The 12,966-nt window shown below is 39.0% G+C and overlaps 1 protein-coding gene across 4 annotated transcripts in view; it reads left to right on the top strand.

Annotated features, from left to right (window-relative positions):
- The first annotated feature begins 643 nt into the window (after positions 1 to 643).
- dock3 (dedicator of cytokinesis 3) overlaps positions 644 to 12,966 on the top strand; it is a 202,113-nt gene continuing 189,790 nt past the window's right edge. For all 4 annotated transcript variants that reach the window (XM_079594128.1, XM_079594127.1, XM_079594126.1 and 1 more), the window contains exon 1: positions 644 to 1,407. In XM_079594128.1, the coding sequence (XP_079450254.1) occupies positions 1,371 to 1,407 (37 nt within the window). In that variant the 5' untranslated portion in view covers positions 644 to 1,370. The remainder of the gene's footprint in view (positions 1,408 to 12,966) is intronic.

Genomic DNA, 12,966 nt, shown 5'->3' with positions numbered 1-12,966 from the left:
ACCATCTTAAACTATAAATCCATCTTAAGCCAGCCAACTAGCTTAGTTTTTTCTCTCTTTTCCAGGGTAATTAAATAATAATTTACATACCAATCCAAAAGTGATTAAAGATTTTGGCTGTATTCACACTGACAAACCTTCAGTGCAGTAAACCGAAGTCAATCGCCTTCCCTATTTTGCGAAGGCGTGGCAATATGGATAACGACAGTATAAAGACTTTGTATTGTGTTTTAAGGGATTTAATTTGTATTCCAAAATATTTTAGGTCACTCCCGCTGCTTTAATCCTCTCAAATATGAGGTCAAATATTCAGTCTTGTCCAATTTAGTTTTTCCCTCAACGCCCCAACGCATGACAGGTGTTTTGTCTCTAGCTGACTGCACAACATCCCCAATCGTGCCATATTTTTCACAACAAAAGAGCGGTTGGTAGTTTCAATAGTTATTGACATTTCTGTGGTACAACTTCCGTTCATACAGAACACGTCATCCGAACTCACGCGCGGTTGAAAATAATCGTTCAGCTGCTGTGTGAGTCATTCAAAATACAACTGAGGTAAAAACCATAATAATTAAATTAAACAACAAAACTAAAACGCTAGAAATATTGTGAAACCGTCTTACACAGTTGAAAGTCGCATATTAATTTTTTTAGGGTATAATTCCACAGAAGACTAGCCTAACAGCCTATTTTAGTGAAAGACTGTGTACCATCTACATTTTTGTGACAGCCTACACACATTGTTTAGTATTGTGCCTAACTGTAACAAGAAAACTAATGTGAAGTGCCTGTCAAGTGTTTAAAATATCGACCATCCTAAAAACTCAAACATGAGTCAATGATAATCCAGCGCGCGCTCTGTCGAGCGTTTACTGCTACTGTAAAGCGCGTGTCCCGTTAAAGAGCGACAATCTGCGTCATGTGACGGCGAACGGACGGACGGACGGAGAGATGAAGATGGCGCAGCACCGGCGATGAAGAGTATCTCCTCGTTCACACAGGAAAATCACGGAAAACGTATCGATTAGGCGTAGAAGAACACCACGCGCGCGCACGACTCGAGAAACCCCCAAGGTTAGTTTGTCCTCGCGCTGTTTTGTCGGATTCCAGCGCTAAATCACGACTGACCGAGTCAATGAAATAAATAAATGATCGTCTCCATCCTCAGATGTTGCTGCCGTCGCATCCATAACGGGAGATCCAGGCGCGCGGGTGGGAAACCTGAGCTGACGTGTGAAATATGTCGTTTGTTTTATGAAACACACTGCTGTGAGATAAACACGTCTGAGCTTCAGCTTGAACTTTAACGTGTCACCGTACATGACATTTAACCGAAACTCTTCTGATATCTTGGTTATTTTACCGGGATCATGTGGACACCGACCGAGGACGAGAAAATCGGAGTGGGTGAGTTGAAAATATGTTATTTATCATTCTTGATGTAAACATACACGTTAGACTATTAGTCAGCGACTGATTTCAAGTGTTTTATGTGGCTTGTTACATATGTGGCTTGTCATATGAAACTAGATGCCATATAAAATTGATAAAAAGGCCATGTTGAGTTTGGAGAAATTCGTATCCCTTTTTATATGTAATACTGGTACTTTCACCATGGGTATTACTCCGAATTTGATTGAATTCCTCGTGTAAATTTGTCAGCACGACTGTTGAATATTAAGGTGATGTTACAGTAGTACACACACACACACACACACACACACACACACACACACACACACACACACACACACACACACACACACACACACACACACACACACACACACACACACTGCTGATGTTGAAGATGCCCGACTGACCGACAGGGGGCGATATGAGCGGTGCGTTTCCAACAGGTGCATATGGTGGAAAACATCTAACATTTAGGTCCATCACTCATCATCCACATCACCACCATCATCATCATCCTCATCATCATCACACTCATCTCAGCTTCCTAAACAAAAGGACACCGTCTTTATTGTTGAGATGCGCCGCCAGCATGTTGCAGTGGTGGTCACCGTTTATCCGAAAGCTTCGTGTCAGTGCGTGAAATGCCAGTGCAGTTTGCACCTCCCCTACTGTTCCTGACAGAATCACACAAGCTTCGTCTACAAACAGAAGCAAATTCAAACGCAGAGGTCATTAGTATACCTTCAAAAGAATGAATCATACAGGGGGGGGGTATCATATCATTGCTGCAGTAAATACAGGGAACTTGACTTATTATTCTCATAAGGACCTGATGAGTCACCATTTTCAGGGAGAACAGCATTAAGGGTGGGTGTATGAGTGGTCATGTACAATCTAGTTGTCATATCGGTCAGATGAATGCAGATTAATAAGATGCATTGTTGTGTAGACTCCCGTTGGTTCACTTTCTGTGCTCGTGTGAGTCACAACACAAAATGGCAGCATTCACTACTTTATCTTTGCTTGATGATATGTGTTGGCGGTTTTGTTGTGGTCTTAGTGGTTTGAGTAAATTTCTCCTATTTTCAACAAGCCTTTTTAGTCGCCTCAAACTTTAATTATTCAATATGGGCAATTAGGGCAATTTTCTTGTCTCCAAGGATGATTTTAAAGAAAAAATACTTTTTTGAGCCTATCATGATTGCCTTAACATTTTTGGTTGCATTTTATTTTACAGTAGGTGCACTTACAGTGTGCTTACCTGAGAAAGTACTGGGTAATAAGGTAACTACATGGGTTAAGGTTAGGTTCAGGGTTAGTGCGTAGTTATTACCTTGTTATTGTAATCACTATAATAAGTATATAGTATGTAGGCCTACATGGGGAACAGACTGTAAAATAAAGTACTACCAATTTTATAAAGGACTCTCTTCGACTTTTTCCTATTTTTTAAGACTGTGCAAAACTAAATTGGCTAAATCAGGGCAATTCTGTTTCAGACTTTTTCCTACAAATTTAAATGTGTAATTATTTTACTTGTAAACTGGCATAACATTTGATTTTTTTCTTGTATTTGGTTACTATTAAAATGTAATTTCAAATATTATACTTAAAAAATACCATTGAGAGGACATACACTTTATCTGGTTGCCTATTTATAGTTTTACAATCATTAAAAATATAGGCTACATGTCATTACCGAATCAGTCAGTTGGTTATTGCTTAAATATTTCATAATTGTAATGTCTGAAAATTTTAATCTTGTAATTTTTTACCTTTTTTCTTTGTGTTCAAAGTTACTTGACTGCCTCCTAGCTTGTTGTTTTAGCCAGACCGAGGGGCCGTTTTAAGCGTTTTTGCTGTTAATTCACACGACAACGGCGGTTTGGAGGTCTGGAAACCCAAACTTTTTAAAATAAAGTAGGCCTACATGTTTTTGAAAACGATAATATTATCATCTCTGTGTAAACTATACAAAAAACGTAAATCTGTGAAACGGTGACGTCATGCGCATGTGTGTTACGTGTTCAGTCTATAGGCGCGCATTTCTTTACAAAGTGACATCGCCACCTACTGGCCTGGCATGAATAATACAGCGTTTTTGGTTGTTTTCACGGATCCGTGTGAACGGGATCGTTTTGACAACATTGTCGTCTGTACGCGAAAAACGCGAAGGATTTTTTTGTTCATCATTGTTGTGTAAACCCCAAGCCATAACATTTTTGCTCCAAATTTTTTTTACATTTCTTTACCGTCACACGGAGTATCAAAAATCCCTTCCCCACAGTGTTGTTATCATTAGCTAAAACTATTCAAAATCGTTTTTGTTAAGAAAATCAGCTGAAATAAAATATAAATATTAGTTGAAAACTTTAAAAACTTAAATGAAAATAAGAAATGTTGTTTTGGCAACTAACTGAAATAAAATAAGATAATCATCATGAATTTTATTTATAATGCACTATACATTTGACATCAAATCTCAAAGTGCTACATGAATAAAAATATAAATAAAAACAAAATAAAACAAAAACAAATACGCAAACACTTAAAGGACAAGTTCGGTATTTTACACTTAAAGCCCTGTTTACAGATCGTATCTGATGAAATAGAACGGTTAAGATAAAAATTTGGACACATGCTGCTGTCCTGAGAATTGTAGGTTTATTTAGCTTTTGTGGACCTATTTTGCCAAACGCGTCACACCCGTGATTCTTCCGTTGAGAGCTTGAATAATAGAGCCCAGCCCAGTTGGTGGCGATGCACCTTTGCCAATTGCAAGCAAACCACGGGCATATACACAGAAGAAGCAGAAGATCGCTGTCTTCATTGAAAGCATTACAAACAGACAGCTAATAATGTAGCGAATTTGTGCAGTTCCGAATTGCGGGAAGATTCGTGGCAAAAGGAACACCACCAAGTGCCTGTAAGCCTTGAGACAGCAGCAGCTTCGGCAACAGGCGTAACACTGGACTCCGTTGTCAACTGCCGTTCAAACTCTGCCTTTCTTTGCAGAAATTCCTCCTCTGAATATTCAGGCTCAAACCTATAACCCTGTCCATCAAAATCGATCTCAAAACCGTCATCCTCCCATATAAATGTCTCGGAATCCATTTCTAAGTTGACACAGATAGCTTCGATCTTGTAAAAATGTTTAGATAGCTTAGCCTACGATACCGCGTCCGCGACTGCATAAGACTACAAAAAGCATACAAACAACCCCATTTCCGTTTCCCGCGGCGGAGTAATACCGTAACGTTACCTCACACAGCGAATCCAATACAACTTAATGGAGTTGGACAAAAACTACGATAAAACCTGTTGGAATGCATCTTTTTCAGCGATTTTTGAGTGCACATACCAGTGAACACCCCTGACCACTCGGTGAGTTTCACGTCTTTGTAAACGAAAGTTTAATGTGTTTTAGGAAGGAATCTTCCAGTGCACATAGACAACCATTGTGGGGGTGTGGGGGGGAAGCGAGCTAAACCTAAAATTCTCGGGACAGGAGCATGTGTCCAAATTTTAATCTTAACCGTTCTATTTCATCAGATACGATCTGTAAACAGGGCTTTAAGTACAAAATACCGAACTTACCCTTTAAAATAATTAAAAATACGCTTTTCTAAAAAAAGATTAAGTTGAAGTACTACAATTACTAAACTACAATTATTGAAAATAATTTTTATAAAAATAATATGAGCACATAATAAAATTACCAAAAAGTAAAATAAATAAATAAATAATAAGTCAAAATATTAATACATATTTGAATAGTATACAACTAATATTAAATTAACACTAGTATCACTACAATATACCAAAAATACACTTCTGGTTGATCAGATTTGAAGACGTAACATATTAGCTCTTAGGTTTTCTATGTATGTATATGTAGGCTATATGTATGTATATGTATGTATATAAATTATATATATATATATATATATATATATATACATACACACACACACACACACAACATATATACAACATATATATATATATATATATATATATATATATCATATATATATATCATATATGATGTGATATGATGAGGCGATATTCAGAGTGCCATTTTGTTTATTTTATTTTTTATTTAATTTTTTTAAAGTAATTTTTCTTCTTCTTCTCTGATGCTGCATCTTGTTTGCAGGGAACAGCAAAGCAGTCAAAGTAAATACGAGCAAGTTTGAACTTTAAAATCTCTCCTCAGGGATACATATAACCTCAGATACGGCCCATTTGTCAGAGCTGTCATCCGACATCTGCTTTAGTTTTAATGACTATATTTTTAAGAGCTACAGAATTATAAACCTATAGGAACAGAGCAACTATTTGTCATCTAGAAAAGCAGATCTGTCAAGCGGATGGGAGTTTTAGATTCTGAGGCGGCAGAAGATGGAAACTCGTGGATGTTCTCCAAAAGACCGACCCCCCTAACCCCCCCACAGATTCTGGCACGCCATTGAAAAAACAGCTATTCACGCTGGCTCTGTGTGAATGGGTCTTTGTGATGCAATGGCCGTGTTGAATGTGATGCTAACCTCACAGCCTGCTAATGCACCACACAGTTCACATCAATGAAGGCCATTTTATCCCCATCTCTACTTTTACTGTAGAAAACATGTTGAATCAACAGTGGTTTGATATTAATTCTGCTTATTTTTAAAGGTATTTTACATTAACCATCACTGCCACTGACTTTTAATACCATTTTTTGGTACCAGAACAGGTGAAGTTAGTGTCGAAACAGAACATTTTGAGGTTGTAAAGGAAATTTTCATATTTGAGATGATGATTGCCAGCACATATTACAAATTCCACCTCTTATTTTGATGATGAGGACAAGGCTACTAAAGTACGGCCTCATTTTAGTAACTACACTATTCAGCACTGCTTCCTCTACATAAGTCATAGGCGACGTTGTTGATATAATGGAGATAATAAGATGGATAATCTTCAGTGAGAGGGCCAGACTGCCCAATTTTATGGTTAAAGAGCCAAATTTCCTCTAATGCCTAGAGGTGATGTATAATTTACTAATGTGCACAATTACATCCTATTTTGATCTGGCATTGCGTAATGTTATATCCTTGGGGCATTCGCGAGTGGCAGCACTCATCTTGCATTTCATTCAAAGTTAGATATTTCTACTGGGTTATTTATCTCATAATGTTTGATGTTTGGAAGATAATGGTTGCATCCGAAATCGCATACCGCCCTACTATATATAGTAGGCAAAAAACAATATGTTACAAAAGAAGTATGTTGAAATTCACAGTACTGGCAAAACATACCCAGATGACCTACTACTTCTGTTGAGATACTGAAGTGTGCATATGATGGACACTTTAATGTCCCATGAGGCCACTGGGAGAGAAATTATGAATTGCCGTAAGTGACACTGGTAAGTCACATGACAGTGACAACAAGGCGGATGTAGTACGTCCCGAATATATACATACTACACACATGCATACTATATAGAACATACTTTTTTAGCGCTCAAAAAGTTAGTACTTATTTAAAATAAGTACCTACTCAAGAGAGTATGCGATTTTGGACGCAGCCAATGTGTAAAGAAAAAATGGTTGTGCTAGCATTTTATTTATCACCATAATAGATAATTGAATGTTTTTGTTGGTTAAACGTTTGCTAAATGTTAGCTAGACAGGTTTTATCATGAACTTATTTTTTTTTATTGGCTTAAAGGTAATTTTTAGGTAGTGTCGCACCAACGGTGCTGGTTAGTCATCTTGAACTCATACTGACACCTAGTGGTGTGGATGTAAAATCACACAAAAGTTTACAGTTACAGATGCCATTGCATAAATGTGATATTGGCAGTGGGACATTATCCATTTATTCTGAGCAAACGTGTCAAATTTTAGGAAATTACCAAGATGAAGTGAGTTGTATTCAGCTGGTCATGTGATTTCAACATGGCTGCCCCCATGAGGCGACCAGCTCCTTCTTAAACATAACTGCTTTTTGGGCCGCTGATATAACTGCTGTCTTCATCTCATAGTGTACATGATAAAAAAAAAAAATACTACTCAGTTGTTCATGTAAAACTTCATTAATAATGAGGGAAAAATGACTGAGCGCTCTATTAAATGTGAATGTTTATCATTAGCAACATAGTGATGTATCAACCAGGCTGATTAATCAACACCCTGCTTTATAGATATCTAAGATCAGAGTTCAGAAGTTCGGTACATTCGGAAGTAGAAAGTTTTAAACATGACATGAGATTTGTTTGTCATCAGTAACTCTGCTTAAAGGAAGGAGTTAACAGGCAGATGTGGGAACTATTATGTCCCCTAATTTAATCTGGATGGACGGCTATTGAGGCCCAGCCTCACGCTGAGCCCGGGGACACTTTGGATATTTGCCATTGAATATTCATCTTTGCCTAATGAAGAGGCTGCGCTCAATTAGAATATTACAGAAGGATGTGATTGTGGGCTGTCAAAGAGACGGGGTGAGAAGGAGGGTGTCCATTGTTGTTCAGGAGATCATTAAATGCAGTTATGAATGCTCGGGATTTCAGAAGTGTTGATGGAGGCACTGTGAGAACTTTTATTGAAAAAGTAGGTGGTGGAAAGTTTGTTTGTTTGCGAGACTGTCACATTGCAGACTCACTGCAGTTAGTTATTAGCAATGTTTGCTAAGGCTGATACCTCAACTTATGCAGCTTGTTGAGGTGTGCTATTATTTTTCTAAGTAACCAGACTTAAAAATGTCACCTGATTGACAATAAAATTGGCGATAAAATCACAGACCAGACTATCAATACTTGGAGATTACTTGTTAGGTGGCTAGCAAATGAACATCAACATGCTAAAACATGCTAACTTGTAATCTAGCAAAACAAATTAGCTCCAAATCAACGTATGTGAGAGATTGTTATCGATTTTAGTTTTTTTCTTTAGGCTAATAACGCAAATAACTAACAATAAATTGCAGAATATAAACTATTTTGCTATTCCTACCATTTCCTACCATCTTGATTTGTTATATTCAAAGATTAGGTGGTGGAAAGTTTGTTTGTTTGGGAGGCTCTCACATGTCAGACTGCAGTTGGTTATTAGCGATGTTTGCTAAGGCTGATACGTCAAATCATGCGGCTTGTTGAGGTGAGGGGATTTTTCGCCTGACAGACAATAAAATTGGCAATACAATCACATAGACGTACATCTAATTGAGACCAGAATATAAATACTTGGAGGTTAGTAGGTATTAGGTGGTTAGCAAGCAAACATGCTAAAAATGTTAACTTGTAAACTAGCATAACAAAATGAGCTCCAAATCTACTTCTGTGAGAGATCATTAGTGTAATATGCTTACCAATTTCGGTTACGCTTGTAACACAACACAGACTTGGGGGTTAGCAGGTGGCTAGCATAGCAACATGCTTAAAGACGCTAACTTGTAAAGTAGCAAAACAAAACTAGGCTCCCTTGAGCATTTATTAGTGTAATTTGCTTACCAAATTTGGGTTTGTTTAGGCTAGTTACACAAATTACTGATACGTAATTTGGGAGAACTTAGTCTCAGTGCCGTTATTGTAGCATATACATTTGTTTAGCTGTTGGCACTGTTATGTTGATAACATAGATCTCTTGTGGAACTGCTGGAACCTTTTCACCCCTTGTGCGTCTCCAAAATGTGTGATTGTTTGTGCTGAATATCAGCAAGAGCGGAACACAGGGAGAAAGATGCAGACAGAGGCGGGAATAACACGGCACAAAACACAGGAGATGTCAACAGTCGATACCTCCACCAAACTGTTTACAGTCATTCTTAACCAGAGGGGGCTTGTTCACACACAAATGTCACTGTTGCAATGCAAGCAGACATGAACATTTGGGAAGGGAAGCTTGCTGGGGGAGTCGAATTGGCACGCTAGACCTGTCATCTCGAGCCCCCACACAAACTCACGCACGCTTTCGTTTGTGAGCTTCCTCTACGCACACTCCTGCTGAATGTTTGCTTGGGGCAATGTATGTCAATTATATTAAAAACTGATCGTTACTCTTATTTGGTCTTCGACCGGGCATTTAAAAGCTTCATTCTTAATGAAGTCTTATGGTCAGCCTGTGGCTTTAGTGCAGCTTGCTTAGGTCTAATGGGTTTCCGTAGATATTATTAATGTTTTTGCTTTTTAGTGTCTCCTCATTACTTTGTCTATTATGTGATTCATAATATAGTTAGAATAATTGTTCTACAGCTAACTATAAGTAATTTTGCAAATATATGTCAACTAACTCATTCATTTGCAACTAGATGTCAACTAACTCTCATTAGAGTATTAGTAGAGTATTACTGTACTTATCTAGTCAGTTGAATGTCTGTTGAGGAGCATCAAAATAAAGTGTTAGCAGATATTAATAAGACAGTCTACTGATACTCTAATGAGAGTTAGCCTAGTTGACATGTAGTTTCAAAGTCACTTATACTGTAGTTAGTAGAATGTGCAGTGGACCATCGGAAAAGAAGAGTGTAACCAAAAAAGTCTTACTGACCCCCAAACTTTTTGAGCAGTAGCGTATAATATACCAACCTAATTTTTTTCTCTCATTAATGAAAATTATTTATGAATTTAACCTGTCAAAGACAAGAAAAGAAGTGACTCTTTAGGTCTTTTATTCATTTTACGATAACGTAAAACCCAATTTAATGTGATATATTTCTGATTGAAACTAGACAGTGATAAAAAATGTAAGTTGAGCTTAATTTTATTATTCAGGAATTGTTGGGATCGTAAAAAAGTGGCCGATACCAGAACAGAGGCAGGTTTTTCTAGGGTAGGGGCTAAAAAATACAGTAGCACCTCACTGCAGTACACAAGATCCAGGGGGCGGAGTTGGATCCAGATCTAAGGGGTGGAGATGCGTAGGTTTAGGGGTGGGTTTAGGGATCAGGGGGTTGAGATTTGTAGGTCTAGGGGTGGGTTTAGGGATCAGGGGGTGGAGATGGGTGGGGTTAGGGATCAGGGGGTGGAGATGGGTAGGTTTAGGGGTGGGTTTAAGGATCAGGGGGTGGAGATGGGTAGGTTTAGGGGTGGGTTTAAGGATCAGGGGGTGGAGATTGGTAGGTTTAGGGGTGGGGTTAGGGATCAGGGGGTGGAGATGGGTAGGTTTAGGGGTGGGTTTAAGGATCAGGGGGTGGAGATGGGTAGGTTTAGGGGTGGGTTTAGGGATCTGGGGGTGGAGATGGGTAGGTTTAGGGGTGGGGTTAGGGATCAGGGGGTGGAGATTGGTAGATTTAGGGGTGGGGTTAGGGATCAGGGGGTGGAGATGGGTAGGTTTTAGGGGTGGGTTTAAGGATCAGGGGGTGGAGATTTGTAGGTCTAGGGGTGGGTTTAGGGATCAGGGGGTGGAGATGGGTGGGGTTAGGGATCAGGGGGTGGAGATGGGTAGGTTTAGGGGTGGGTTTAAGGATCAGGGGGTGGAGATTGGTAGGTTTAGGGGTGGGGTTAGGGATCAGGGGGTGGAGATGGGTAGGTTTAGGGGTGGGTTTAAGGATCAGGGGGTGGAGATTGGTAGGTTTAGGGATCAGGGGGTGGAGATGGGTAGGTTTAGGGGTGGGGTTAGGGATCAGGGGGTAGAGATTGGTAGATTTAGGGGTGGGGTTAGGGATCAGGGGGTGGAGATGTGTAGGTTTAGGGGTGGGGTTAGGGATCAGGGGGTGGAGATGTGTAGGTTTAGGGGTGGGGTTAGGGATCAGGGTGTGGAGATGGGTAGGTTTAGGTATATGTAAGGTGGGAGGAGTTGGATCTGAATCCAACTCCTCCCCCTGGATTTCGTGTTCTGCAGTGAGGACCATCTAAAAAAATAAGCAACCTTGATGATGAAAAAAAGAGTTATTTCAGAAGTGTAAAACTGCAAAATATTTAAATCACTCTGTAAATCTTCTATAATGTGGAGTATGGAACAAGGATAAGGATTTATAGTTAAACCTCACTGTAACAATAAAGATAATATCTCGGCTACATCCTCCTTCCGAGGTTAGAGCATGTTTTAATTGCATTTAAATCATTACCGCTAAGTGCTCTGAATTAATTAGAAGATCTGATACCGAAGCAACAGAGCGAGTGGTTTTAGGGGAGGTGCTGTCCAAGGTGCTGAACACAGATGCATTGTTCAACACACACGGATTGATACCTGAGACGCTCTGGCAGCAAATGGGTTTACCACGTTTTCCTAACACCCAAGACGCATTCAGCAAATCCTCAGTTAGATACTCCTCCAGAACGCGTCCTCTCGTCGAAATCCCAGGTCTTATGTCAGTAGCGACATAATCGCTGTGAAAGTGGCGCGTCGGAATCCTCCTATTTCCCTTTTCCTCCGGCCGATCCTGACTCTCCGGAATGATCCGGACTGAGCAGCCGGCAGGTCATTAGTAAAACATTCTGGAGCTCTTGCAATAAGATCCCCTGGTTTTGCTAGCTGAACAAACTTGATTAGCTCTCTTTCAGTCTCTCACTACGTCTCAAATCAAACATTTACCTCGCATCAATATTCCCCTGATTTGAAGTAAATTCCAGGCACCTTTTCTTCACACACTTCCCTCTAGTCAAACAGTCTCTCTTGCTGTTCATTGCCCTCAACGATTGATTCTTTCCGTCGACAGCTTGCCCTAGTGCTAATCAGTGAGATGTGCTACAAGATTGCGATATTTCGACAATGAACTGGTCTGATGCTGTGCGTTAGTGGCTTTAGTTTTGGATTGACACCCACAGTGGAGTCTTTATGAAGGTTTATTTAGTCGCCCTTTGATCATCACTCGTCCCCAGGGAAGCGAAGGCCTAAAATTGGCTGTTATCTTCCCAGGATTCTTTATGGTAGGTGTATGTATAGCTTGTTTTAGCAGTGCAAAGAATCCAGATTTTGATGTAGAGCGTCATTATGGGATGTTTTCAAGGACTTTGAATATGTTTTTTTTTTTTATATGTTATATAATGTGTATAGAAAGTAAACAAGATGGATATATATTGAACAACAAAATGCTGGATGGATGGATACAGAATGATCGATACATAGATAGATACATAGATGTACAGACAGACAGACAGATAGATGGATAGATGGATGGATAGATAGATAGATAGATAGATAAATAGATAGATAGATAGATATACAGATGGATGGATGGACAGATATATAGATGATGGATGGATGGATACAGATAGATGGATAGATAGATACAGATAGATGGATAGATACGGATAGATGGATATGGATAGATAGATAAGATAGATAGATAGATAGATAGATAGATAGATAGATAGATATACGGACATATACTGTAGATAGATAGATAGATAGATAGATAGATAGATAGATAGATAGATAGATAGATAGATACAGATAGATGGATAGATAGATACGGATAGATGGATATGGATAGATAGATAGATAGATAGATAGATAGATAGATAGATAGATCGATATACAGACATATACTGTAGATAGATAGATCAATAGATAGATGGATGGATGGATAGATAGATAAATGTATACAGATAGATGGGATAGA

The sequence above is a fragment of the Phoxinus phoxinus genome, assembly GCF_949152265.1.
Source record: "Phoxinus phoxinus genome assembly, chromosome: 20".
NCBI lineage: Eukaryota > Metazoa > Chordata > Actinopteri > Cypriniformes > Leuciscidae > Phoxinus > Phoxinus phoxinus.
Note: the sequence above shows the minus strand (reverse complement) of the source record. Positions and strands in the feature narration are given on the sequence as shown.